The 26,823-nt window shown below is 42.8% G+C and overlaps 2 protein-coding genes and 1 long non-coding RNA gene across 6 annotated transcripts in view; 1 reads left to right on the top strand and 2 right to left on the bottom strand.

Annotated features, from left to right (window-relative positions):
• The window catches only part of LOC120063334 (ras GTPase-activating-like protein IQGAP1), an 85,539-nt gene extending 79,341 nt beyond the window's left edge, over positions 1–6,198 (bottom strand). Inside the window, exon 1 of one of the 3 annotated variants that reach the window (XM_039013660.1) lies at positions 5,718–6,198. In XM_039013660.1, the coding sequence (XP_038869588.1) occupies positions 5,718–5,763 (46 nt within the window). In that variant the 5' untranslated portion in view covers positions 5,764–6,198. The remainder of the gene's footprint in view (positions 1–5,717) is intronic. The other 2 variants (XM_039013658.1, XM_039013659.1) reach the window with 2 other exon arrangements.
• Positions 3,866–14,493, top strand: LOC120063337. The gene is made up of 3 exons (XR_005478489.1): positions 3,866–4,038; positions 13,911–14,206; positions 14,299–14,493. It is a non-coding gene; the product is annotated as an uncharacterized LOC120063337 (long non-coding RNA).
• Positions 13,954–26,823, bottom strand: part of LOC120063335 (synaptic vesicle glycoprotein 2C-like) — a 40,285-nt gene continuing 27,415 nt past the window's right edge. Inside the window, exons 3-12 of one of the 2 annotated variants that reach the window (XM_039013661.1) lie at positions 25,630–25,781; positions 19,047–19,180; positions 18,127–18,216; positions 16,896–17,006; positions 16,699–16,787; positions 16,046–16,210; positions 15,106–15,239; positions 14,672–14,878; positions 14,286–14,445; positions 13,954–14,137 (exon numbers count right to left, since the gene is read on the bottom strand). In XM_039013661.1, coding sequence (XP_038869589.1) covers positions 13,954–14,137; positions 14,286–14,445; positions 14,672–14,878; positions 15,106–15,239; positions 16,046–16,210; positions 16,699–16,787; positions 16,896–17,006; positions 18,127–18,216; positions 19,047–19,180; positions 25,630–25,781 — 1,426 coding nt within the window. The remainder of the gene's footprint in view (positions 14,138–14,285; positions 14,446–14,671; positions 14,879–15,105; positions 15,240–16,045; positions 16,211–16,698; positions 16,788–16,895; positions 17,007–18,126; positions 18,217–19,046; positions 19,181–25,629; positions 25,782–26,823) is intronic. The other variant, XM_039013662.1, reaches the window with a different exon arrangement.

Genomic DNA, 26,823 nt, shown 5'->3' with positions numbered 1-26,823 from the left:
ATGTAGTGGGCGAGTATGTAATTGATGGACCATTATTACTGGGAAGGGCTGAACTAGTTAAGTCTGCAGACTGATTAGACCCCTATGTTACTGGCATGACTTACGAAAAATACCTTTGTTGCCCTCAAGACCCAGAGTGGAGAAGTCTAGCAGGCACATGCAGGCTTGGAGGCAAGCCTAATCTGACTGATAGGCTGCATCTCTCCAAACACCATTTATTCAGAATAACTGAGTATGCTGCTGACACACTGTCATACCTGCCCCTGTGCTCTTGAAATTGCAGCACAATCCAACCCACTATGCAGTATTTACACCCTGATGAACAAGTTAGTTAGGCCTAGAAATCTCACTAACGAATCCCAGCAGATAATTCCTGCACCATTGTTGGGCCTTATCAGCCCGCTCCTGTGACCCACTCTCACTGACATCTATCCCTGTAGCTCCTGTGACCCACTCTCACTGACATCTATCCCTGTAGCTCCTGTGACCCACTCTCACTGACATCTATCCCTGTAGCTCCTGTGACCCACTCTCACTGACATCTATCCCTGTAGCTCCTGTGACCCACTCTCACTGACATCTATCCCTGTAGCTCCTGTGACCCACTCTCACTGACATCTATCCCTGTAGCTCCTGTGACCCACTCTCACTGACATCTATCCCTGTAGCTCCTGTGACCCACTCTCACTGACATCTATCCCTGTAGCTCCTGTGACCCACTCTCACTGACATCTATCCCTGTAGCTCCTGTGACCCACTCTCACTGACATCTATCCCTGTAGCTCCTGTGACCCACTCTCACTGACATCTATCCCTGTAGCTCCTGTGACCCACTCTCACTGACATCTATCCCTGTAGCTCCTGTGACCCACTCTCACTGACATCTATCCCTGTAGCTCCTGTGACCCACTCTCACTGACATCTATCCCTGTAGCTCCTGTGACCCACTCTCACTGACATCTATCCCTGTAGCTCCTGTGACCCACTCTCACTGACATCTATCCCTGTAGCTCCTGTGACCCACTCTCACTGACATCTATCCCTGTAGCTCCTGTGACCCACTCTCACTGACATCTATCCCTGTAGCTCCTGTGACCCACTCTCACTGAGGCAGCAGACAAAGCCAGCTTACCTGACCAACAAGACTCGCCTCACCAGTCTTAATTTAGCCTTTATTTAACCAGGTGAACATTCTCTTTTACAATAACGATTAATGACCTTAAGTCTCACTGAGGGGCAGATTGTGATGCAAGGGTCTGCTAAAAACAAAAGTTAATTGGAGCCATGGAACTTCAACTTCTAGTTGAAGGGTCAATTTATAAGGGTCTGTTGGCCCTGAAATGAAAATATGAGAGGGGGAAGGGGGCACAGGAGAGGGTTTAGGCACAGGAAAGCACACACACACACACACAGCAGGGGTCCATCTCTGAGCTGTGTGGGCCCAGGGGGAGATCTATGGTCAGAGCATCCGTCAGCCTGAATCCGCTGAGCCAGCTGTGTTATTGGAGAGGACCAGAGTGTGAGTAAACACTCACCCCAGAGGCGTGGGATCCCCAGCACAGCCATTACACACGCCACACTCAAACTTCCTGGAAGACCTGCCTGCACTCAGTATGCTGGGCTATATTTAATCTGTCACTGCCTTCATCTGTCAGAACATCACTGGACATGATTTACAGACTTGATGACTCATTCCTTTGTTCAGGTAATGTTTTTCTATCCTGTGGGAGCAACAAGTTACACAAGGGGCTCTTAAATGCATGTGGCTATCAAATCCTTGAGTTGGGGGAAAGGGATATGGCCTTAGTCCCCCCATACTATGCTGAGGGCCCATGTGCATAGTAGTACAAATATGTCAGAAGGGGTTCCAGATGTAGCATAGATATACACCACAGAGCAAAGTGGTACTGTCTAAGTCCAGTCAGAGGGCCACAGCCCTGCGATGAATCCCAATCCAGACCCTCGCCCCTACCAACTCGTGCCGAGGGCCCTCCATTGTCACGTGTTGCTGATGAAACTCTGACTTTGAGGGGAATAACGAGAGAATCAATAAACCCATCAACTTCGGGCTTGAATGATGCAATTCATGTTCCACATATAAATAAAATGAGAAATTAAATTGAACAAATTCCCCATGTCATTTTACAAGACATAAACCTTGGTAACAGTTAAACATTTAATTTGGGAGGTATTTTGTTTGTTTTATGTGTCAAGCCTCAAAATCAGACAAACAAACACACGTGTCTCATTCTTTGTATGAAATTGAACAAACTCGAAACATATCGCGGTGCGTTGTCGGGAGGAGCTATCGGAGGTTATTAGCCACTACATCTTCAATCATTTTCTCTCCCTTAGCTTTGGAACACTCGTTCATATGGCGGAGGCACGCGTGAACAAAGGACCAAGGGGAAGGGACCGGTTTGGGATTCCGCACTGCTAGTGTTAGTTACTCTCTGCCCCTTAATTGATCAATTACAGTTATTGATTGGCTAAAGAGTCCATACACCTGCTTACCAAGGTCTTAAATCAGTCTCTGATTAAAAGACCACAACTTAAACCAGCTTACAGCGTGACCTTCCAAGCCCAGAGTTGTGCATCACTAATCAGATTGGTTTAGGCTAGTCTACATAATCAATACATTGACTCTTATGTAGGTTAGCCTAAGCCAATACATTGTATAAGTAACCTACATAAGAGTCAATGAAAATTGGTCAAACGTGTGAACTGATCAATTTAACATTATAATATAATATATATAATCATATAAAATCCCCATATAATCTCATATATATATTTAAATGAGAGTCGATATATAAAAACATGTCAAACTTCTAGGTAGGGGGAAGCCTTGAGGCAAATCGACTAAACAGAAATGCAGAGACAGTGCTTTTTATAGATGGGTTAGCTGACGTCATGAAAACGATGCGCACGCTTCAATGGGGCAAAAGTTCTGGTGTTGTTGTGATTGGGGTTGCAAGTAGCCTAGTGGTTAGAGTGTTGGGCCAGTAACTGAAAGGTTGCTGGATCGAATCCCTGAACTGACAAGGTAAAAAATCTGTCATTCTGCCCCTGAAAAAGGCAGCTGGTTTAAGTTGTGATCCCCGGTAGGCCGTCATTATAAATAAGAATTTGTTCTTAAGTTCTTAACTGACTTGCCTCGTTAAATAAAGGTTCAGTAAAAAAAAAAGAAAAAAAAAAAGAGATAGATAGCAACAAACTGCCTCGTTTCATCTAGGTCTTTATACCATGTCTTGTTTTGACTGATGTCCTGTCAATGCTAATATGACAAAAATTCACTAGGTAGCTAACCAACAACTGTAACGACGTATTTGCGACAACAAGTGCTAATTGGGCAAATGTATTTCATGTTTTCAATAAACATTGGAGACTAAATATAGTTTACATGTTGTCAACAATCTAAGCCAACCCAGTCTGTTTTTCCCCATTGTTGCCCACGCATCAGTTTTGTTGCTAAACAACCAACCCATCTACTGGGCTCAAAACCCCAATTGTGTCTGATTAAACTCAGCAAAACCTGTTTTTGTGGACGGTTTCCCCCAAGAGCTCACTTGGGTGCTGAATCCAAAATAAGACTCCTAGATAAAGATCACTCCTACAGATAATTAGTGCCGGAATTATGGTAATGCATTAGTCAGCTTCGACGGACCACCTCTGCCCTTACAATAATAAACTCCTCATTTTGTGTTAATGGATGAGACAGACAGACAGACAGACAAACAAACAGGGCAAACAATACCTTCAACCTTTTCTGTTTGGACCTATGCAGTTAGTCAGTTAATTTTAAACCGGTAAACAACAATGTCAGGCCAACAAACCGGTTGAGACATTTCCACTATGGTTGATAATGCAGCTAGGCTATCATTTTACTGGTTGAAATTGCAGAAGAAAAAAAAAAAAGACTATTGACCTGATTACCTAATTGAATATCTCTCACCATTGCACTTTGCCATTTGTTCTCAGGTCTGACTAAGCATAGGCTAAATCCTGTCAACAACACACAGGCCTAAAGTGATACAGGTAAGCATGTTATTGGCGTTTCAAACCTTTTTTCCAAGATATTTATTGACTTTGTTAAATTCCTGGAATATCCATACAGAAGTCATGCGTGGATTTCTTAACAGTAACAGCAAAAAGTTAATATTCAACCACTGGGAAAATGCCTTCTGTCTGTAGAGACCCTTAACTGTTGACTCTTTTGTGCACTAGGATGAGTCTTTTTACTGTAAAGATATCTACAGTACCAGTCAAAAGTTTGGACAATTACTCATTCAAGGGTTTTTCTTTATTTTTACTATTTTCTACATTGTAGAAAATAGTGAAGACATCAACACCATGAAATGACACATATGGAATCATGTATTAACCAAAAAAGTGTTAAACAAATTTTAGATTCTTCAATGTAGCCACCCGTTGCCTTGATGACAGCTTTGCACACTTGGCATTCTCTCAACCAGCTTCACCTGGAATGCTTTTCCAACAGTCTTGAAGGAGTTCCCACATATGCTGAGCACTTGTTGACAAATTTTCCTTCACTCTACAATCCAACTCAGTGGGAACCACACATCCGTTCACCTACTCTGCGTCTCACAAAAACACGGAAGTTAGAAACAAAAATCTCAAATTTGGACTCATTTCCACCGTTCTAATGTCCATTGTTCGTGTTTCTTGGCCCAAGCAAATCTCTTCGTGTCCTTTAGTAGGGATTTCTTTGCAGCAATCTGACCATGAAGGCCTGATTCAGGCAGTCTCCTCTGAACAGCTGATGTTGAGATTTGTCTGTTACTTTAACTCTGTGAAGCATTTATTTGGGCTGTAATTTCTGAGGCTGGTAACGCTAATGAACGTATCCTCTGCAGCAGAGGTAACTCTGGGTCTTCCTTTCCTGTGGCGGTCCTCATGAGAGCCAGTTTCATCATAGCGCTTGATGTTTTTTGTGAGTGCACCTGAAGAAACTTTCAAAGTTTTTTGAAATTTTCCAGATTGACTGACCTTCATGACTTAAAGTAATGATGGACTGTTGCTTCTCTTTCCCTATTTGAGCTATTCTTGCCATAATATGGACTTGGTCTTTTACCAAATAGGGCTACCTTCTGGATTGAGAAAACAGAGTTGTTGAAGATGGACTATGTCTGTCTGAGGTGATGTGGGGCACACACAGGCCACTTCAAATTGGTGTCATTTATTCCCTCGCTTTATGGGTGCAAATGGTTAGTAGAACTTTATCTGATGAAGGGTCAGGGTCACTGACAATAGCCTGAGTGAGTACAGACTAGTCAGGGATGGGCAACTCCAGTCCTCTGGGGCCAGAGTGGTGTCATACTTTTCCCCATCCCTAGCAAACAATGTGCCTACAATTTCATGTTTGACAACATTACATCAGTTTGATAGCTTTTTCAAAGTTTACACTTGTTTATGCAGAATATAATTCAAGGTGAAAATCTAACTGTTCTGCGGTGCACATGTACAGTAGTCCTATGGTGTGTCTTGCCTAGTTAAATAAAGGTTAAATAGATAAAATGGTAGCTCCAATAAACACCTGTGGCTCATCATCGAACATTCCGCTATAAGGCCACATACGCGCGAGATGCGCCCTGCCAAAACAGCGCTTACAAAACCACTTGAAACATGAAAGCTACAATAAAAACGATGTCGATTGAATTTATTTACAAATGGTGGGTTAGGTCACTTTTACTTACTTCCATAACGTGGCCTGTGTGAATGAGCTTTTTCTTCATCGTACATCCTGCCTCTGTTCCCCCGGTTATGAACTTGATGAATGCTGCCCAACCAATGCTAGCTATCAGCAAACCATAAGCCGCGCTTTTGGTTTTAAGATGAGTCAAAAAAATATTCTTAGTTGTGAAACTATCGAGATAAGATTAACTTCTAGTTTTCTAAACTTCCTTTTCGTCGAAATGCCTCCTGTCACTTTCTCAGCAGAACTCCAATCGCGTTGTTCACCTTTGCTGGGTCATGTCAGAAAGTGCTTGAGGTTTCCTCTGTCTCAGTGCAAGTGTTCAGTCAGTGCGCTCTGAACTGGGGTAAATTCTTTACTCGGATTCCGTTGCAAAACGTTTGGTCGGTTGCGCAACGTTTTGCAACGGCAACCGTTTACCCCAAACGGAAAACGTTTCCCAAAGAAAACGCGTTTATATTGGACAAATGATGGTAGCTCCCTTTTCTTTCGTCCCGTTTGCTTCCATATGGTTCCTAGAGTAAACGGTTTCCGTTGCAAAACATTGTGCAACCGACCAAACATTTTGCAACGGAATCCGAGTAAATAATTAAAGTATTGATGGACTGTTGTTTCTCTTTGAACTATTCTTGCCATAGCTCATAGCTTCAACAGACCAAACGTTGTGCAACATAATCCGACTAATGAATACACCCCTGGGGTGTACTCATTAGCCAAACAGTTGCAAAAGGGAACGTTTTGCAACTAAAACGAGAGTTACAATTGGACAAATTCAGGAAAATCCCTCCCGAATTGTGTTCCGTTTGCTTCTGTTTAAGAAACGTTTTGCAACAGAATTGGCGTAATGAATACGCCCCTGATCTGACGCTCTAGCTATCTAGCTGTCCCAAGCACCACCTGGCGACCAATTTATCATGACAGCTGTCCATCTCTTGCTGTCAGAATGAGGGTAACAATATACCCTCAAGACAGCAAATGAAATGGGTGTCAGTGGAATCATTACAATAAAAGGGTATAAAAAGTGTATCTGATTGGTTTATGGAAAAATGCATTGTGAAGATAGTTAGGCTTGTAGACATCAGAAGGTTTCACTTCACACATCAAGGTTGGGTTCAGTCGAAAGCCGGATTACCGGATTACCGAACAGGCACGCTTGGCACGTTTGGGGTTTGCAGCTCCCTGGAGGTCGGAGGCCCTCAGACACCATATTATGATAGCAACATTTTTAGAATTGCAGGAAATTAGCTTTAAAAATGCAAAATGTTCTCTCAGCCTCAGGGCAAAATGTGTAAAATAGCAGGAAATTCGCTTTAAACTGCAACATTTTATCTCAGCCTCATCGCAAAATCGAAATAAAAGCATGAGAGGAGCTATGAAACAGCAACAAAAAAAATTACCTGCCCCATGGCAAAAACTGTAGAATTGCAGGAAATTAGCTTTAAAACATTTTCTCTTTATCTCATGACGAAATGTGTAGAATTCCATTATAACACTGCAAATGTTTCTCTCTGTACCATGGAAAAATGTGTTGAAATACAGGAAGTTAGCTGCATTTCAACACCTCCGGGGGGTGGGGGTTCCAGGAGGTCGATGCTCCAGGGCCCCAAATGCTGTAGTTAGGGTCTGGGTCAGCAGGTTGAGGGGGTTCTGAGTGATGCATTACTTTTGACCAGGGCCCATATAGCTCTGGTCAAAAGTAGTACACTATAAGGGCCCATAGGGCTCTGGTTAGAGAAGTGCACAATAAGTGCCCATGGGGCTATGGTCAAAGTAGTGCACTATAAAGGGGGAAGAGGGGGAATTTTGAACACACCCATAGTGACCACTAAACACATTTCTTTTGGATTACTCAGCCATGCTTTTTAGTCCCTGATAGCTTAGCTAATGGGTTTCTGAACAGGCCTGAGAAACGCATATACAGTGAATTCGGAAAGTATTCGGAAAGTATACCCTCAACTTTTTTCAAATTTTGTTACATTACAGCCTTATTTTAACGTCTTTTAAATAGTTTTTCCCCCTCATCAGTTCCGCACACAATACCCCATAATGACAAAGCAAAAACAGGTTTTTACATTTTTGGCAAATGTATAAAAAAACAAAATTTGATCATATTTACATATGTATTCAGACCCTTTACTCAGTACTTTCTTGAAGCACCTTTGGCAGCGGTTACAGTCTCAAGTCTTCTTGAGTATGACGCTACAAGCTGGGCACACCTGTATTTAGGGAGTTTCTCCCATTATTCGCAGCAGATCCTCTCAAGCTGTCAGGTTGGATGGGGAGCATCGCTGCACAGCTATTTTCAGGTCTCTCCAGAGATGTTCAATCAGGTTCAAGTTCGGGCTCTGACTGGGACACTCAAGGACATTCAAAAACTTCTCCCGAAACAACTTCTGCGTTTTCTTGGCTGTGTGCTTAGGGTCATTGTCCTGTTGGAAGGTGAACCTTCACCCCAGTCAGAGAACTTCTTCCATCTAAGAATGATGGAAGCCACTATGTTCTTGGGGACCTTCAATACCTCAGAATTCTTTTAGTACCCTTCCCCAGATCTGTGCCTCGACACAATCCTGTCTTGGAACTCTACGGACAATTCCTTTGACCTCATGGCTTGGTTTTTGCTCTGACATGCACTGTCAACTGTGGGACCTGATATAGACAGGTGTGAGCCTTTCCAAATCATGTCCAATCTATTACATTTACCACAGGTGGACCCCAATCTAGTTGTAGAAAAATCTCAAGGATGATCAATGGAAACAGGATGCACCTGAGCTCAAGTTCGAGTCTCATCGCAAAGGGTCTGAATACTTATGTAAATAAGGTATTTCTGTTTTAGTTTTTTATACATTTGTAAAAAAATAAGCCTGGATTTTCTTTTCATATTCTCCTTTCCAGCATTGTTACAGCAACTATGGTGGATGACATGTAACCAGACCAGTGTAGTACAGCTCAGCATGGCTTGGCTCAGTTGGGCAGTAGTGCGAAAAGGGTATATGTGCCTGCCTGTAGCAATTTATTTATTATTTTAAGTCAACCAGCAGGGACCAGGAGTAGTCTGTGATATGCTGTGAAACTTCTCTTGTCTCTGCTGTGCTAATGTTGCTATTGCAGGGCAATAAGCAGGCATTCCATTGTAGACATGTTCAAATACTGTGTGTGAGAAGGCATTAACTCCAAATTCCAAGTTAAATTTACATGTACATTTTATCTGTTTGTTTTGTTGGAAGGTTTGTTTTTCTAATTAAAACAGAAAAGCCAGGGGTAAATGTAATTACTATACATGCTTAATGCCTACTAGCTATGAAAACAAGCCAGTGAATATGGAAATGTATTTATTGTTGCTGTTGTTTGTGTTGTTTAAAACTAATACCGTAAGCCCTCACTTTGGTTCAACTGTATCTTTTCCTACTTTATAGACTGGAATTATAGCAGACTATACTGTTAGGTTCTAATTCTCAGTGTAAAAAACTCAACGGACACTATGAAAGCTTAATCAAGTTAATTCTCCCAGAGGGTCAATACAGCTGCATCAGACAAAACATGTTTCCACCAACCCAAGAATATATACTCCAATTTAGATGCACTCCTCCTTCTCTCCAACCCTTACATATTTTATGGTTCGACAGGAAGACGAAGTGATGGGGTAATAAACCCTTCCTACTCCCTTAAGGTGACCTGACTTGACCTCAACCCTCTTGATGTCTAATCCAAAGATCTCTCCCCTTATCAATGCCTGTCACATGTGATCGCTTTCCTGCTCAACTCACATCTGTCATGGTGCCTGGTACCAGACTGTGTCTCTTCTCCTCCCAGAGGATCCCTCCCATAGGATCCCTGATGGCTAACAATAACATATCCTGACAACATGTAAACGTTATACATTACCCTCTCTCCCTCAGTGACATGAATAAGTATATTTCATATTCTCAGAACCCAACCATACTAATTGAAAATGCACCTTTTTAATTCCCAACAACAATTGATATCTGATTTGCAAACATTGAAGGCACAGTAACTCATACGATTACATTTTTTTGAGTTGTGATTGTGAGAGCGCAGAACTAAACAATGCTATTATTATTGAGGTGTAGTGTTTTTGGGCCAATGCTCTCCAGTGTGCATGCACTCTGACATAATATTGTCTCCAAAATTACCTGCAGTAGACCTATCTATGTAAGCTGCAATGTAGCTTTATATCCAGAGGAACACATGATTTAATTTGCTAGAGAACATCATTCTTTATTTCATATACTTGACGCTCATAAACAGCACTCTCTGCTATTCCTGCCATTCCCCTTTAATTAAAACAATATTCGCAGGGCATCGTTTGGCAAATATTTCTCTACACAGCTTCATGTTTATAGACCTCTGTACATACAGTCATCCCACGATTGGCATTCCTTTCACAATAATATACACATCTATATTAATCTGAGCACACACCTTGTTCACTTCAACAAAATGGCTAAACAAAAACTAACTGGAGTGATACATTCACTTTTTTCTAAAAAAAACAACATTTTATTTACTTCTGGTAGAAGAAGAAAAATAAGGTTTCATACATGCATGCAAGTTTATATACACAGTAGTTGAGGAGACACAGATGTACAACATGGAGTTATTGCTTGAACAAAGCTGGAGACGCATCACTCAATCAAAAAGCATACAGAATGAACTCAGAAGTCCACAAATTACAGCCTTGATTATGTACAATATTTACACACACATACACACACCACACGCAAGCAAACACACACTCGCACAATAACCCCCCCCCCCCCCCCCCCCCCAGAAAACAAAAGAAAGAGATACTTATTTATCTTTTGTAATATATCATAGTCAATGCTGTCACAATTAGGTTAAGAGGTTTAAACATATCCAGTACCATCATATAGCTGCAATCCTTGTTCATAAACAACTGGTACCTTATTGAATGCATATCACTGCTGAGGTGGTAACAGTAGTCAGTAGCTTTGGTTTGACATCAGCCTAATCAGAATGGCTTTGCCATGTCACTGCTACTACTATAAATACTCAAGTTTTGTTGATTATGTCATCACTTAAAAATCATGAAGTCGTCAAAAAGTCAGTTGTTGCTAATTTGTAATGTATACCAAGACACAAACAATCAGAAAACAGACTTTACTGTATCCAAGACGATGTAAAGCAAACACAAGTGCACACACCTACATGTACCCATTATTGGAAGCCTGCCCTTTTCTTTAGATATGAGGAGGGGGCAAGCAGACAGCAGTTTTGATACAGTGGACTACTAAAACTACGATATACTCACAGAAACGACACACACAGAAACAGGCGTGCTACACCGGCAGCAAGCCACAGAAAACACTACAGAGCCATGTAGAGATGTAGACCTGTGAATTGGATGTGAAAACACTACAGAGCCATGTAGACCTGTGAATTGGATGTGGAAACACTACAGAGCCATGTAGAGATGTAGACCTGTGAATTGGATGTGAAAACACTACAGAGCCATGTAGAGATGTAGACCTGTGAATTGGATGTGAAAACACTACAGAGCCATGTAGACCTGTGAATTGGATGTGAAAACACTACAGAGCCATGTAGACCTGTGAATTGGATGTGAAAACACTACAGAGCCATGTAGACCTGTGAATTGGATGTGAAAACACTACAGAGCCATGTAGACCTGTGAATTGGATGTGAAAACACTACAGAGCCATGTAGACCTGTGAATTGGATGTGAAAACACTACAGAGCCATGTAGACCTGTGAATTGGATGTGAAAACACTACAGAGCCATGTAGACCTGTGAATTGGATGTGAAAACACTACAGAGCCATGTAGACCTGTGAATTGGATATGAAAACACTACAGAGCCATGTAGAGATGTAGACCTGTGAATTGGATGTGAAAACACTATAGAGCTACAGTATGTAGACCTGGAGATCATACTGTTTACAGTAATAACAACAGATTTCTACAGGATTGCTTGTAAACATCAGATGCATTTGCCAAATTTGGGTGACATTTTAGACAGGGGAACATTAGCACTAATGAAATTCCATTATAAAGTGTAAGATTTGTAACTTAACTTTGTATTGAATCATGTTCATTGTGTACACACAGTTTGTATATATGGCTAAAAGCCTTCCCAAAAATATAAGATTTTGTTACTGATTCTAAAATGTCATCCAGATTGTCAGTATGGTGTTTCATTTTTTTTTATATAACAAGCACTGAAATTGTTTACTCAAAAAGTTGTACAACTTTTAAAACATTGCTTAAAATATGCGAGCAGTTACACTCACTCTTATGCAAGTAGTTAATAAATAGCTTATTGCTCTCAGTTTTTCTAAAATGGTAGTTGATCTCCCCAATTCAGTTTAAATGAGATCATCTTCCAACTCCATCTCAAAAGGGGAGGGCATCTTTTTTTAAACAGATGAAACGGATAGGATGGATGTTGTACCTTCACACATATCTGTCACGGTCACACCAATGTAATGATGTACTTGAAAATGCTGACTGTAGTGAGAAGGGACATCACACACCACACACACAGTTCACTTCCTGTTTACCTCCTGTACCCTTCTGTTGTCTATGCGGAGAACGCTCCAGCGAAGGAGAGGCACATTTAAAAAAGGCCCTTCAGTATCTTGAATAGGAAGCAGCATGACATGTCTATATAAATTCAATGCCACAAGCAACGTTAAACAGAAACGCCAAATCAAAAGGCTGAACATAAACAAAGCCCTTTCTGCGAGCCTGCATACAATACAACATATAGGAGGAGAGAACAATATTTTATACAGAAAAAAAAGGGATTCTTACATTTTCCCCAACAAAAGATTTAGAACAGCTGCAGATACATACCTGCAAATAATGTAAATATCTTAAGACATATTGATAGATTTAGTATGTACACTTCAAATAACAACAATTAAAGATATTAAATATGGCCTTTTTATTCTTGGGTAGAGAACTGGTGCAAAGGGCTTGGAGATCTGAGTGTCTATATGTGAATGTGGTAGTCTGGGGCAGAACACTGATAAAAACCTCGTTATGCATCTGTCAGTGTAAACTAATAAACTAACATGTTATTCTAGTTTCTGATGTTATCTGTGAGAAGCTTGGCTTCAAACCAGCTCCTGCGGGTTAAATCCTGTCCATCACTATGACTCTTCATGGTTGACGGTTCAGGGTATGTGCGCATATCCAGCAGACATAACAAGTGCAGGGTACATACAGTAGAAACATCATGTGAAAAGACAGGAGAACACGTCAAGCCTGACAAAGATCCATCTATACTTCTCACGGTAGCCCAGAAATACGCTTGTTCTCTCTCTGGTTCTGCCTCCCTGCCAGTCTGTCTGTCTCTCTGTCCAGGCCACCTGTGTTGCAGCTGTGTGATCACTCCAGTCTTTCTGATCATCTATTCCCCCTTCTCTCCCACAGCAGGCTGGCTGTGCTCATTACAGCTTGTTTTTCCCTCTCTCCTCCATCTGTTTTGGCCTAATAAAAACACATTGATATTTACAGCACTCACTAACCCTGTCCCTGCAATGGCTCCAGACAAACTGTACTCATATAGTACAACGCAACAGGCACTACTGATATCTACACAACTCTCATAGCACTAACCCAGTACTGATTCCACCAGCCAACTCATAGCCGACAGCCATTGACACTGATATTTCCTCACACATACACCACTGATCTAAACTTCACATCAACCAACTATAGAACAGACTACAGGACCCACAGAGTTTCCTTCACAGCTAATACTATGATGGTATGGATGGACATAATCCACAGGCAATAAGTCATATAGATAGCCAATGAGCCACAAGCTTAACTAAAATATCCACTAACTGTTATGATTATATCATGATAAAATAACATTAAAATATTGATTTAATCTTAGAGGGGTGTTGTGACATTCCCAAGCAATACATTCACTAAGAAATAGGAGTTCTCTCTCGACCCCAGGGATGTATCCAGAAGGTCTGGTACTTGGGTCCTGTACATAAATACATTGATAAAGTAAAAGTATACTGTTTCAAAGAGATATGGGATGGGGGGGGGTTATGAAATAGAACTCCCTGTGAGACCAAAAGGGGCAATAAAGAAATCAAATATCTGAATCGATAAGGAAACATTTGAACTAAACCCTTTGCACCATTCTGCTCCTTGTTTCCCATGCCGTCCCCAGGTTTGGCCCAGGTCTTCCCCAGGTGAGGTGGTCCTTCCTGGGACTACATGAGGACGTTGGCCCGAGTATCAGGCAGCCGGAGCCCCACCAGACCTCCACACACCAGCACAGATGAGGCCAGGAGGATGGGGATGGCCTTGGTGATGCCAACCAGCGAACCAAAGATCACGTTCCCCAACACGGCAGCTAACTTACACAGAGCATTACAGAACCCAAAACCTGTCCCTCTGAGAGAGAAAGATAGAGAGAGAGACAGAAACAAATTACAAATGCAATTTAGGGATTTAAAGGGTTTTGTAAGTATATTTGTGTGTTTGTGCATGCGTGTTGTGTGCACATAGAAATGGAGTATTCCTATTATTCTGCTAACCATACCTCCTGTCTGTAGGGAAGGACTCTGTGGTGACCACGTCCAGTGAGTTCCAGGCTGATATGCTCAGGCCGTTGTAAAGGCACAGCATGAAGATCATCATCGACTCACTGGTGCCGAACCACAGGAAGAAACAACTGATCCCTGACAAAACCATGGAGCCACCTGTCCCACACACACACACACACACACACACACACACACACACACACACACACACACACACACACACACACACACACACACACACACACACACACACACACACACACACACACACACACACACACACACACACACACCACATTATTTTTTATTTGAACACCCTACAGTAATGCTCATAACAAAGGTAGCCCTAAGAACAGACTATGCAGACTGTCCCTGTATATACCTAACATCGATAGGCGTCCAATCTTATCCATGAGCAGTGCAGAAACAATGTTGCCGGGTAGAACAGCTAGAGTTCCCAGGAAGTTGATAAAGTAGACCCAGTAGGCGCTGTAGTCGTCGTCAAACGTCATCTGACAGCCCGTCTTGTTGTGGTGGAACGAGCTGTTGATCACCTCTGTGCCGTCTATCAGTTTTGATTCATCGATGTCTGCCATCAAAAATAGGGAAAGAAGCCTGGCTGACACAGTACAATAGCTGAGAAAGCACAATACCCATTCAGCAAACATTATAACTGTCTCTGTGTAACCATATACTGTGTCTATGAAACCATATACTGTGTCTATGTTGACTATGCAAAATGGAATATAACTCTTTTGATTCAGGAGTGATGGCTTAGAAGAAAAGTGTTTATGTCCGTCTGTCCGTCTGTCTTACCAGTGTTGAAGAAGAATGCCTCGATGAAGGTACAGTTCCGGAAGTAGGATCCCACTGACGTCACGTCGTCAAAGTAGCAGTTACGGAAGGTGGAGTCAATGAAGGTGACGGACTTCAACTTCATATTAAGAAATCTGGACCGATCAACAGAGGAAAGTGTATGTGTGGACATGGTTAGTTACTAATGCCTACATTTTACAGATAAATCCTTGGTGGCTATTCTGTATTCAACTTAATAAAGTTGATCCATCTTATCTAGTTGACAGGGACAGTGCAGATAAATCAACATGCCATATGAATATAAAACTGGCATAATAATGATTCACATTTTTCATCATACTCCATTTTAGTCTATAAAGTGCCCTTTAAAAAAAAATAAAAAATATTAAATTGTATCCCATTTTCTCCCCAATTTTCGTGGTATCCAATCGCTAGTAATTACTATCTTGTCTCATCGCTACAACTCCCGTACGGGCTCGGGAGAGACGAAGGTCGAAAGCCATGCGTCCTCCGAAGCACAACCCAACCAAGCCGCACTGCTTCTTAACACAGCGCGCCTCCAACCCGGAAGCCAGCCGCACCAATGTGTCGGAGGAAACACCGTGTACCTGGCCCCCTTGGTTAGCGCGCACTGCGCCCGGCCCGCCACAGGAGTCGCTGGAGTGCGATGAGACAAGGATATCCCTACCGGCCAAACCCTCCCTAACCCGGACGACGCTATGCCAATTGTGCGTCGCCCCACGGACCTCCCGGTCGCGGCCGGCTGCGACAGAGCCTGGGCGCGAACCCAGAGACTCTGGTGGCGCAGTTAGCACTGCGATGCAGTGCCCTAGACCACTGCGCCACCCGGGAGGTCCTAAAGTGCCCTTTTTATTGAGGATGAAGTTATAACTACTTGACCATGATCCATTAGTGTGGAAGTTTTCTCCTTCCTTCCTACCTGTCGCTGATGAAGACCCCGTTGGTGTGGATCTGGTTCTCCAGGGTGAAGTTGAAGGTGAAGTCCTCGATGCGTTCGTTGCTGTGGGTCTTCACCTTGGAGGCATAGTCGTCTGCCTGAAGATGCTTGATGACATCAGGGAACCACACAGACAGGCCGTAGTACCTGCATCCACACACACAGATACAGTGGCGTCGCAAACACACGCAAAAACACACTTATGTACGTACCACAAGGCATTGGGTGTAGGGAGTCAAATCAGTGGATATCAGTTAACAAATGGGCAGAAAGACAGGTCTTTACAGTATATTAAACCAGAGACTGTCTAAATGTATTGGTACTATAGGGGAAGAATACAAAATTGTGTTTGTTTTTTTCTTTTCCCCAGGCTGCTTGCATTCCAATCCTGTCACACTGAGAGGAGAGCCCAATGATAGTGTATTGATTCAGTAGTTCTCCTGAGAGCAGGGAGCTGCTGCATTAGACAAATGACAGAAATGCAACGTAGCTGCAAGCTCAAGTCTCTGCTATTTCCTGACGAATGAAATTAGCATATTCTGACTTCTATGTACATCTCTAAATGGAGAAACAAAACTTTCTATCAGGAGAGAGGGTGGGAGCGGCAGTCTATTACATTACAATACAAAGCTTACCCAAATGACAGTGTAAACCACACAATAGCCAGCTTGATAGTGTTTTCTTTCAGAGGGTAGTCAAAACACTTAATAAAGTTAACCAAGATCTGCGTGGAGAAAGAAGAGAGACACATCAATAATGATTTGTGAGAGTGCAGTGCAGGATATCATGACCGTCTAGCGAGCCAACAGGTGGAGAGGCAGAGAAAACCCACCCCACGTAGCTCTGTCTTTGACCTGAAGAGGGCCTTGGAGACTGCGTTCCCCGACTCTGACTTCATCTCCACCAACTCATCCAGATGCTTGGGGATCTTGATTCTGTTCACCTGGGATGGGAATGATGGGAAATTGAGTTTTCAATAACATAATTCAATCAAAAGTTATGTTAATGCTGTTTCTTTCATGTAGGCTACTGCTGGTGGAGAAATGTAACTGAAGGTTGTCTGTGTATCATCCCTTCATTGGATATCCCTCTCTGGGTGGTACAAGGAAACACGGACCCTGGAGCCACCTCTGAGAGGAATTGGAATTGACCTGGTTCGCTTACAGTATCCACAACTATTTTGTATTGCAATTTGATTTGCCCATGGAAACATGTAGGCTATGCACATTCCTTAAAGAGATGATACCCAGGTTTTGTAATGCCAGATTGATTGAGCCCTGCAGCAAAAACCTCCATCTGCTTTATTATAGGCTACAGTTGTATCATGGTTTGCTAGAGCTTTATTTTATTTTTTTACCCCCTTTTTCTCCACAATTTCGTGGTATCCAATTGTTAGTTACTGTCTTGTCTCATCGCTACAACTCCCGTACGGGCTCGGGAGAGACGAAGGTCGAGAGCCATGCGTCCTCCAAAACACAACCCAACCAAGCCGCACTGCTTCTTAACACAGCACGCATCCAACCCGGGAGCCAGCCGCACCAATGTGTAGGAGGAAACACCTAGCAACCTGGTCAGCGCGCACTGCGCCTGGCAGGAGTCACAGGAGTCACTAGTGCACGATGAGACAAGGATATCCCTACCGGTCAAACCCTCCCTAACCAAGACGACGCTAGGCCAATTGTGCGTCGCCCCATGGACCTCCCGGTCGCGGCCGGCTGCGACAGAGCCTGGGCTCGAACCCAGAGTCTCTGGTGGCACAGCTGGCGCTGCGATGCAGTGCCTTAGACCACTGCGCCACCCGGGAGGCGCTAGAGCTTTATTTTACTTTAAAGAGGTTTGTATCAGAGGTTTGAAAGGCTTTATTTTGCTTTACAAAGACAGGAAATCTGACTCCAAATTCAAAGCTCTAAATGCGGATCGATTGGGATGCTCTTTTCATCGTGTGTTTGACACAAATCACCTTTCAAAACCTTCTCATATCACAGATATGATCCTCAGCACAGATTTTAACAGGTCACAGTGGTGTGAGGAGCAAACAGGAGCACAGGCTGGAAAAAACTCACGGTGAAGACTTTTTCCGGCTGCCCACGCGCTCGCATGTTGGTGTCATGGATCTGTTTGAGGATCATCCAAGCCTCATCATGCTTCCCCACCTGACAGGAGGGAGAAACCAGAGGGAATTAACGGGATTAATGGAGAAAGAACCGGGAGCGCTCCTCCGTGACAGTCATGCTCACACAGGAGGAGATGGGCTGAGATGACAGGAGTCACGACAATGATGACTCATTTTACTTCAAAGGGTAATTCTCCTACAGTAACAGGCCTACTGTCACTGACCTTTTGCTTTCTTATTTGCCAGCAGACAAACCATGCGAAATGGTGTGGAATGTGTAGCCAAGGCCTCTGCTGCTGAAACATTAGGCTGACTCACTGTTTGCCTCATAGGCCTTTCTGTTAAAGAACAAATTATCTCAAACTTTCACAAACACTCTTAAACATGATAGTAACCTAGGATAATGCACTCTGTTCAATGGTTTTCTGAGGAAATAGATGCTATAGGGCCTTAGGCTAAGGGCCCTGGGCTAATGATAACCAACTATCAGACTTAAATAATGGATTAACTGGGCTATATGCCTATCTGGGAATGGATTGGTCGACAGTTGCCTATTAGTTGCCTAAACTGTTCAGAATGAAACTCTTGAACTGAAAAGCTGAGACCATTCATGCCCACCAGAGGAGGCTGGTGGGAGGAGCTAAAGGATAATGGGCTCATTGTAATGGATGGAATGGAATTAATGGAACGGAGTCAAACATGTGGATTCCATATGTTTGATACCGTTCCATGGATTCCATTCCAGCCATTACGATGAGCACATCCTCCTATAGCTCCTACCTCCAACCTCCTATGATTCCCCCACTGATGTAGCCTGTGAGGGGCAAACATTCTCCCTAAAACCCCATTTCCCATAATGCTTTACCTTACCTCCAGGTAAAACCTGGGGCTCTCGGGCATAAAGGTGAGAGCCACCACAGCACAGACGCAGGGCAGGGCGCAGACCACCACAAACACCCTCCAACTGTGGAACTGGTAGGCCGAACCCATACTGAAACTCCAGCCTGTAACCAATCACACGCAAGAGAACCCATCAGAAACCAATCACACACAAGAGAACACATCAGCATATTTTACCTTCGGATCACATTCTCAAGAGAGAGTGCCTCGATTTTTTTATTCACACAGTATTTAGCTTGTCGTTGGTCTCATAGTTTATAGTAACTCAACATTGTCAGAAGAGTGGGTTTTTTAAGATACTTTTGAGCAACTGATTGTTGCTTCCCTTGGTGATGTGATGTCTGTTCTAGTTGCACAATTCCTATGGTGTTTATTCTGGAAGACCACACACCCAACACGGAAAGGAAAGAAAAGGATATTTTAAACCAGCTGGCAATTATCCTTGCCGGGCTACTCATCCACATCGCTCCAGCCAAACGGCACGCCCCACTAACGTTTCTTCACCACAATGAGTCTGGATTTGCTTCTTCTCCGACGACTTCTCGAATGCGAACCAATCAAACCGTTCTGATTGGTCCCAGAAACCGATGGGTTGGATGAGAGCTGGCCTACATGAATCATGAATCACGCAATTTTGACGTAAGCACAAACAACTTCTAGGATGTTGCTGTAGGTTCAGATGGATCGATCGATAGAGCAGCTGAATTAAATTCAGTATGAGTCAGGCAACAATTATCCAGCAATTCAGAATAGCAAGATCACCAGCAATGCTATTGAACTGCATATGGGTCCCTTGGGAAAACTAGTTGAATGATATCAGATGTATTCTTATCAGGTGGAGGGCTCTAGATCTTTCACTCCAACAATGTTTTGAATGGTGTTATGGGAGTCTTGTAATGTGAACCTGATTTAACGCTGTTAATAAAAAATGCCATTTAATGAAACCTGGCCCCACCACTGCAGTGTAACGTGTGAGAGGAGAGATGAATGAATCTGTGGAGGCCTGGGAGAGCTTAGAGAGACAGGTTCATTGAATGTGCTGGAAAATAATTGATTGTTAAAGGTTAAAAAGGTGCAATTATTAATTAATTAAGTTAAAAAGGTGCAATATGTAGACATCGCTCCGCCATTTTCTGGTTGCTAAAATTCTAATAGTTCGCCTAATTTCAGTTTATGTGACAAAACAAAGCAAAACAAGTGTAGACAATCATTGTACCATCTAAACCACTGTGAAACATATTTTCAATAGCCCAAAATATTGTATTTTCAGCTGGTGTACAAAAACGAAAGTAAAAGACGCAAAAACTAGAAATATAGAAATAGCGCACATAGAACAGATCTACCACTTCTTTTATACTTGTGTTAAATGAGAATGATCTATAACTTACATTTCTATGTGAATTTGGTCAGGTCGCCCAAAGAGTTACATGTTACAGCTTTAAATCATGTTGAACCTGATCTCATCCGACAGGCAGACTGTGTCCCATTAATCATCATAGCAGCAACACACACACACACACACACACACACACACACACACACACACACACACACACACACACACACACACACACACACACACACACACACACACACACACACACACACACACACACACACACACACACACACACACACACACAATCAATGTCCATTTCTCCCTCTCTAAATGACACTTATCTCAGCACATTGTAAAGTCATTTTCTGGAGCATTCAATTGGAGAGGAACGTGCTGGACTAGTGATGTCTTTGAGTTGAAAACGGCTGCTAAAACCTTCAATTATATCTTTCCTCAATCATTGTAATTAGTACACAGCCCTGTAAACAATCTTAGCCTCAACACTGAACTAGCCATGTTCTAGACACCTACTGACTAAAAGCATTCAAAACAAGTATGTGCACATTTTGCTAAGCTCATGTTCCATTTATGAATCTGTATTCATAAAATTGCACTACAATTTATGGTGTTCTCCCTCAGGCACAGTATAACCCTTCAAACCTTTAAATGTATGTTTTTTTTTTACATTCTGTGAAATGGATCATAAATATCTTAATTGTTGCCCACGTCAATGGGTGTAGGTGAAAATTCGAGGGAACATCTAAAAAGTCAAACATCTTTCACAGTAAAACGATGAATAGAAAACAACGGTACAGGCTATTTTTTGCTGTCCTCATCTCCTTTGTACTGAAAATGTCTGTTCTTCTGTGTGTGGGAGTGTAGCTACATAGTGTAAGAGGGTAAATGAAGTGTGTGTGTGCTTATGTTACCTATTCGTATTTGGGCAAAAAAGGGAGGGGGGGGGGGTTTCATGTTAGTCGTGACCTCCCACGTCTCTCCCTCTGGATTGTGTCTTTTTGCACAAGCTTTGAGGGAATAATACCATTATCCATCAACAGGAGAGGGAGGTGAGGGGGTGGGGGATGTTAATGTGAGGAAATTACTGCTGGGAAATAAACTAAACAGCAGATTGAAACTGGATTTGATACCATCGTTTCTCAACCACTGTGGAAGTCAAGCCAGCTATGTTCAAAGCAGAAAGGTTGTCATAGATGTTGAAAATGCATTCCTTTAAAGAGCAGTGGCCCTAATTCTAGAGTGTTATGAGAATTCTGATATATTTTCAACCACCCAGCACAGTATAGTGGTGGCACATGTAAACTCTACATCCTTTTGTGCATCAAAGTCATCCACACACTGTGTTAGTGTTAATGTATAGGACTGGGGTGTTACTGTGGTTTTGTGCTGAGTAATGATGACACAGTGGAACGATGCCAAGGATTCCCAATAATGCATTACCATGAAGACCATCTTAATTCCTTACATTCAGGGTATTGTGTGTGTGTTCATACGGGTGTTGGTGTAAATGCATGTGTTTTTGCATGGATGGATGCACATGTATGTGTGTGTGTACACATGCCACTGGTGGTGGTAATGTGTGTGTGTGTGTGTGTGTGTGTGTGTGTGTGTGTGTGTGTGTGTGTGTGTGTGTGTGTGTGTGTGTGTGTGTGTGTGTGTGTGTGTGTGTGTGTGTGTAAGATTTGGTGTGCTGCAGTGATTGCCTTTTTTTAATGGAGGTGTAGCTGTGCTGTGAGACTCAGAGGGTTAGTGTTTTGCCCATGCCATTGGAAATCTCATTACTGGGATTATGTACATAATTGACTAAGTTTATGGATGACTGAGTCTGGTAGCGCTCTGCATCTCTGAGGCCTGAGAGAGAAGGAGAAAGAGAGAAGAAAAGAGACCTGAGAGTGAAGGAGAGAGAAGAGAGAGACCTCAGAGAGAGACAGAAGGAGAGAGACCTGAGAGAGAAGGAGAGAGAGAGAGAGGAGAGAGAGACCTGAGGTAGAGAGCGAGAGAGCGAGAGAGTAGTAGAGAAAGAGACCTGGGAGAGAAACCTGAAAGGAGAGAGAGACATAGAAGAGAGAGAAACCTTAGTGAGAGAGGAAGAGAGTGTAGGAGAGGTAGCTGTGGGGTGACCTTGTAGGAGAGAGCTGAGAGAGAGAAGGAGAGAGGCTCATAATGTTGTGGCCTGCCAATAGTCCTTTATCTGACTTTGTTTTCTCTTTGGTCACAACTTAGTGACTCAGGTAAGCTGGAGAATAGTGAAACTGCTGCAGCACAACCATTTTTTTAAAGAACCATTTTAGAGACAATTAAACACTTTTCAGTTCTCAGAGACAGCCTTTCAACATTCTGCTACTTGTCAATGGAAGCCAGACCATTCCACTCATGGCTTGTTCATAGAAAAAAGAACAGCACGAAAACAAATCAATAGACCGCAATCATGTGACAGCACTTGAAGGCACTAGGAACAAGGGAAAGTGTAACAGCTGGAAACAACAGCAGTGTGTAGCCCCCACCCTCTCCAACTTAGGGCACTATCAATCAATCAAGTTTATTTTATATAGCCCTTCGTACATCAGCTAATATCTCGAAGTGCTGTACAGAAACCCAGCCTAAAACCCCAAACAGCAAGCAATGCAGGTGTAGAAGCACTAGTGAAAAGCACTAGTGAAAAGTAGTGCACTACAGTGAAGAGGGTGTCATTTGGGACACACATGATAACTTCCCACCAGAGCACTAGTAGTGTAAGAAAAGGTAGCAGTATCCTGTAGTATGATGAGATCTCTGCAGGCTGATTCAGGCTTCTGTAGTATCCAGCTGAGCCGTTATCATGGGGCTTTAGGACACATTAGGAGCTGCCGAGTGTTGAAGGCATATGAGAAGTTACCTAAAAGAGATTTAATGGAGTATTAAACACCAATGAGGTGTTAGATGTGTTTCTTTGGCCGCCTCTCCTTCCAGTTCTCTGCTGCCAATGACTGGAACGAACTACAAAAATCTCTGAAACTGGAAACACTTATCTCCCTCACTAGCTTTAAGCACCAGCTGTCAGAGCAGCTCACAGATTACTGCACCTGTACATAGCCCATCTATAATTTAGCCCAAACAACTACCTCTCCCCCTACTGTATTTATTTATATATTTTTCTCCTTTGCACCGCATTATTTCTATCTCTACTTTGCACATTCTTCCACTGCAAATCTACCATTCCAGTGTTTTACTTGCTATATTGTATTTACTTTGCCACCATGGCCTTTTTTTTGCCTTTACCCCCCTTATCTCACCTCATTTGCTCACATCGTATGTAGATTTATTTTTCTACTGTATTATTGACTGTATGTTTGTTTTACTCCATGTGTAACTCTGTGTTGTTGTATGTGTCGAACTGCTTTGCTTTATCTTGGCCAGGTCGCAATTGTAAGTGAGAACTTGTTCTCAACTTGCCTACCTGGTTAAATAAAGCTGAAATAAATAAATGTGTGGTAATCCATCATTATGTTTTTCTGTATTAGACAATAGAATACTCCTCAGGATCACTGTTGGCGGGCACTGCGGCAGTTCAGGAAAACATAAAAACCATTGAAAAGTGCTGGAGTATGCAAGGCACGCTCAGAGAGAAAGAGAGGGGGGAGAGAGAGGGATTGGAAAGAGAGGATAGAGAGAGAGAGGACAGAGAGGGAGAGCATTGAGAGAGAGGATAGAGAGGGAGAGCATTGAGAGAGAGGAGAGAGAGAGATAGGATAGACAAAGAGCATAGAGAGAGAGGACAGAGTGTGTCAGGAAGAATGAGAGCAGAGTGGGTCTACTGACATGCCTTCACAGGGATATCTGCAGATCTGATAGCAGAGCTTTCACAGTGAGACTCGCTAAGTTTCCCAGATTGTATGTGTAGCCATCCTCTATAGCCACTGCAAAATAGAGAGAAACAGTGGCTTTTGAAACTGATCCTCTACAAGCAGGCGTTTCAGTGACTCAGTGCAGCTGGCTCATATCCTCCATGCTGCCACTTCAGAAGCCCCTCACTGACGTCACTCACGGCTCGGCTAAAGCACACCCCTGACATAAATCATGGCTAGCTGTAGCTTTGTCCCGTTACGTTAGAGCAGGAAGGAAGAGCTAATTATGTTTGATCAAGAAGAACATCCCCAGACAGAGAGAAGGAGGGGGGGGGGGGGGGGGGGGTAAAAGGTGGGTGGGAGAGATATTGAGAAAATTGAGGAAAGAGAGACACACAAAAAAAGAAAGAAGCAGTGAAAGGGAAAGAAAGGATGAGCAGAGAGAGACAGGCGTAGAGAGAGAGACAGGCGTAGAGAGAGAGAGACAGGCGTAGAGAGAGAGAGACAGGCGTAGAGAGAGAGAGACAGGCGTAGAGAGAGAGAGACAAGCGTAGAGAGAGAGAGACAGTTTGAGGAATAAACAGAGAAAAGGCCATTTTCCTTCGTCTTTATTGATATGTGCAGCTTATTTCCAGCTTAGCAGCGTCGTAAATCACAGCCTTCTATCTCCCACCGGCACACCTTAATTCCTTAAATATCCCTATGTGTTTGTCCATGTGCCTGTGAGTGTGTGTGTGTGTTTGTCTCTGAGCGCGCACGTGTGTATCCCCATGGTTTACAGGCCTACATTAATCACGTAAAATGTCCCTCTCTCAGTCTGCAGCCGCTTAGAGAGATTACATTCCTTCATGTGCCAGCAGGGCAAACTGGCACCTTCACCCACGGTCACAGCGAAACCTTCACCTCCACTGGTTGTACTCTGCCAACCTGGATTTCTGCAGATGAGTTTTAACATTGTGTCTTATTTAAAGATTTTCTTTAACACAAACTAAACCATGTCAAAATAATATACCACATTCAGACGCATTATAACCATCTAATAATTTACTAGGTTTAGTTACAAGCATTTCGCTACACTCACAATAACATTTGCTAACCATGTGTATGTGACCAACAACATTTGATTTGATTTATTGATATAATGGCCCAGGCCATGGCTGAAGCATAAAGACTCACCGTAGTGTGGTATAATGGCCCAGGCCATGGCTGAAGCATAAAGACTCACCGTAGTGTGGTATAATGGCCCAGGCCATGGCTGAAGCATAAAGACTCACCGTAGTGTGGTATAATGGCCCAGGCCATGGCTGAAGCATAAAGACTCACCGTAGTGTGGTATAATGGCCCAGGCCATGGCTGAAGCATAAAGACTCACCGTAGTGTGGTATAATGGCCCAGGCCATGGCTGAAGCATAGATCTCTCCAATCATCCAGAACATGCACAGCCAGCTCAGGTGCTCCCCTCTCTTCTCTCTGGACAGCACCTCCGCAAAAAAGGAGAAGACTATAGGCACAACCCCCCCTGTTCTGAAGGAGACACAAGGACAGGACACTGAGTAGGGACACAGATTCTGCAGAGGGCAACATTTAATCAACCCCTAGAAATGATTAAAGATAATTATTCTAACTTAACTATAGTACATATTGCTGCATGCTAAAGATTTTGTGGCGCCTCTATTTTCTTGGAGGAACCTTTTGTATTTTTCAGATGTGACACAGCTTTCAAACTGTGGTTCAGTTTTTACTACTGTAAAAGTAGACAATAGGAACAAACACTGGAATAATGTTCCTCAATATAAGCCAACTTTGCCAAAAGGGCATTTCCTTGGCTTTCCAGTTAACCATTAGGCTTAGAGCCAGTCCTCCGAGACTCCAACACCTGCTAGCTCCCAGAAGGCAGTTTGGCTGGCAAACCTTTTCGATTACTCTGAGTCTCTCTGGGGAGAGGGGCGTGGAGGCAATTAGTAAATGAGCTCTTGACAGAGACCGTTACACCCCTCCCATGTTTTCTCTGGATAAATCAATGCTCTTTTCTTACATTCCCAGACATGTGAGGCTAGAAACCATGCAGCCAGTGAACAACAGTATGGACATTCAGAAATGGTGCTGTACAGTAAGTAGTAGCCTGATTGGTCATCCTGAACTCTTGCTTATTTTCACCGTGTAGCGAAACAGAATGTAAGCTTGCGACATCAGAATGCTCGTACCAGGCTAGTACAGTAGTTTCCAAATAACATTTCACTTGTCCATCATAAAGCTGCCTTTAACTGCCAAGTAGTACTTTTTAGACAATAATTTATCACAGAGCCTTTCACTTGAGGCCAACAAGACTGAAACAAAAAGGACAGAATGTTGTCATTTCATGATAAAATGAACAATATTCAGTCCTCCTATGATATAAGGCATGGGTTGGATTTCATAAAAATATATATAATACAAATAAAAACAGGTTTGTTGAGATATTGCTTGTATCATTCTTGTGCATTCTTTGAACTTTTTTTTCAATGAATGTGATGAACGAGGGAAATTATTTCCTGCAAATTGTTTTAAAAGAACATTGTAAAGTATT

This window comes from Salvelinus namaycush, chromosome 18, assembly GCF_016432855.1.
Source record: "Salvelinus namaycush isolate Seneca chromosome 18, SaNama_1.0, whole genome shotgun sequence".
Taxonomy (NCBI): Eukaryota; Metazoa; Chordata; class Actinopteri; order Salmoniformes; family Salmonidae; genus Salvelinus; species Salvelinus namaycush.
This window is presented reverse-complemented; position numbering and strand designations above follow the sequence as displayed.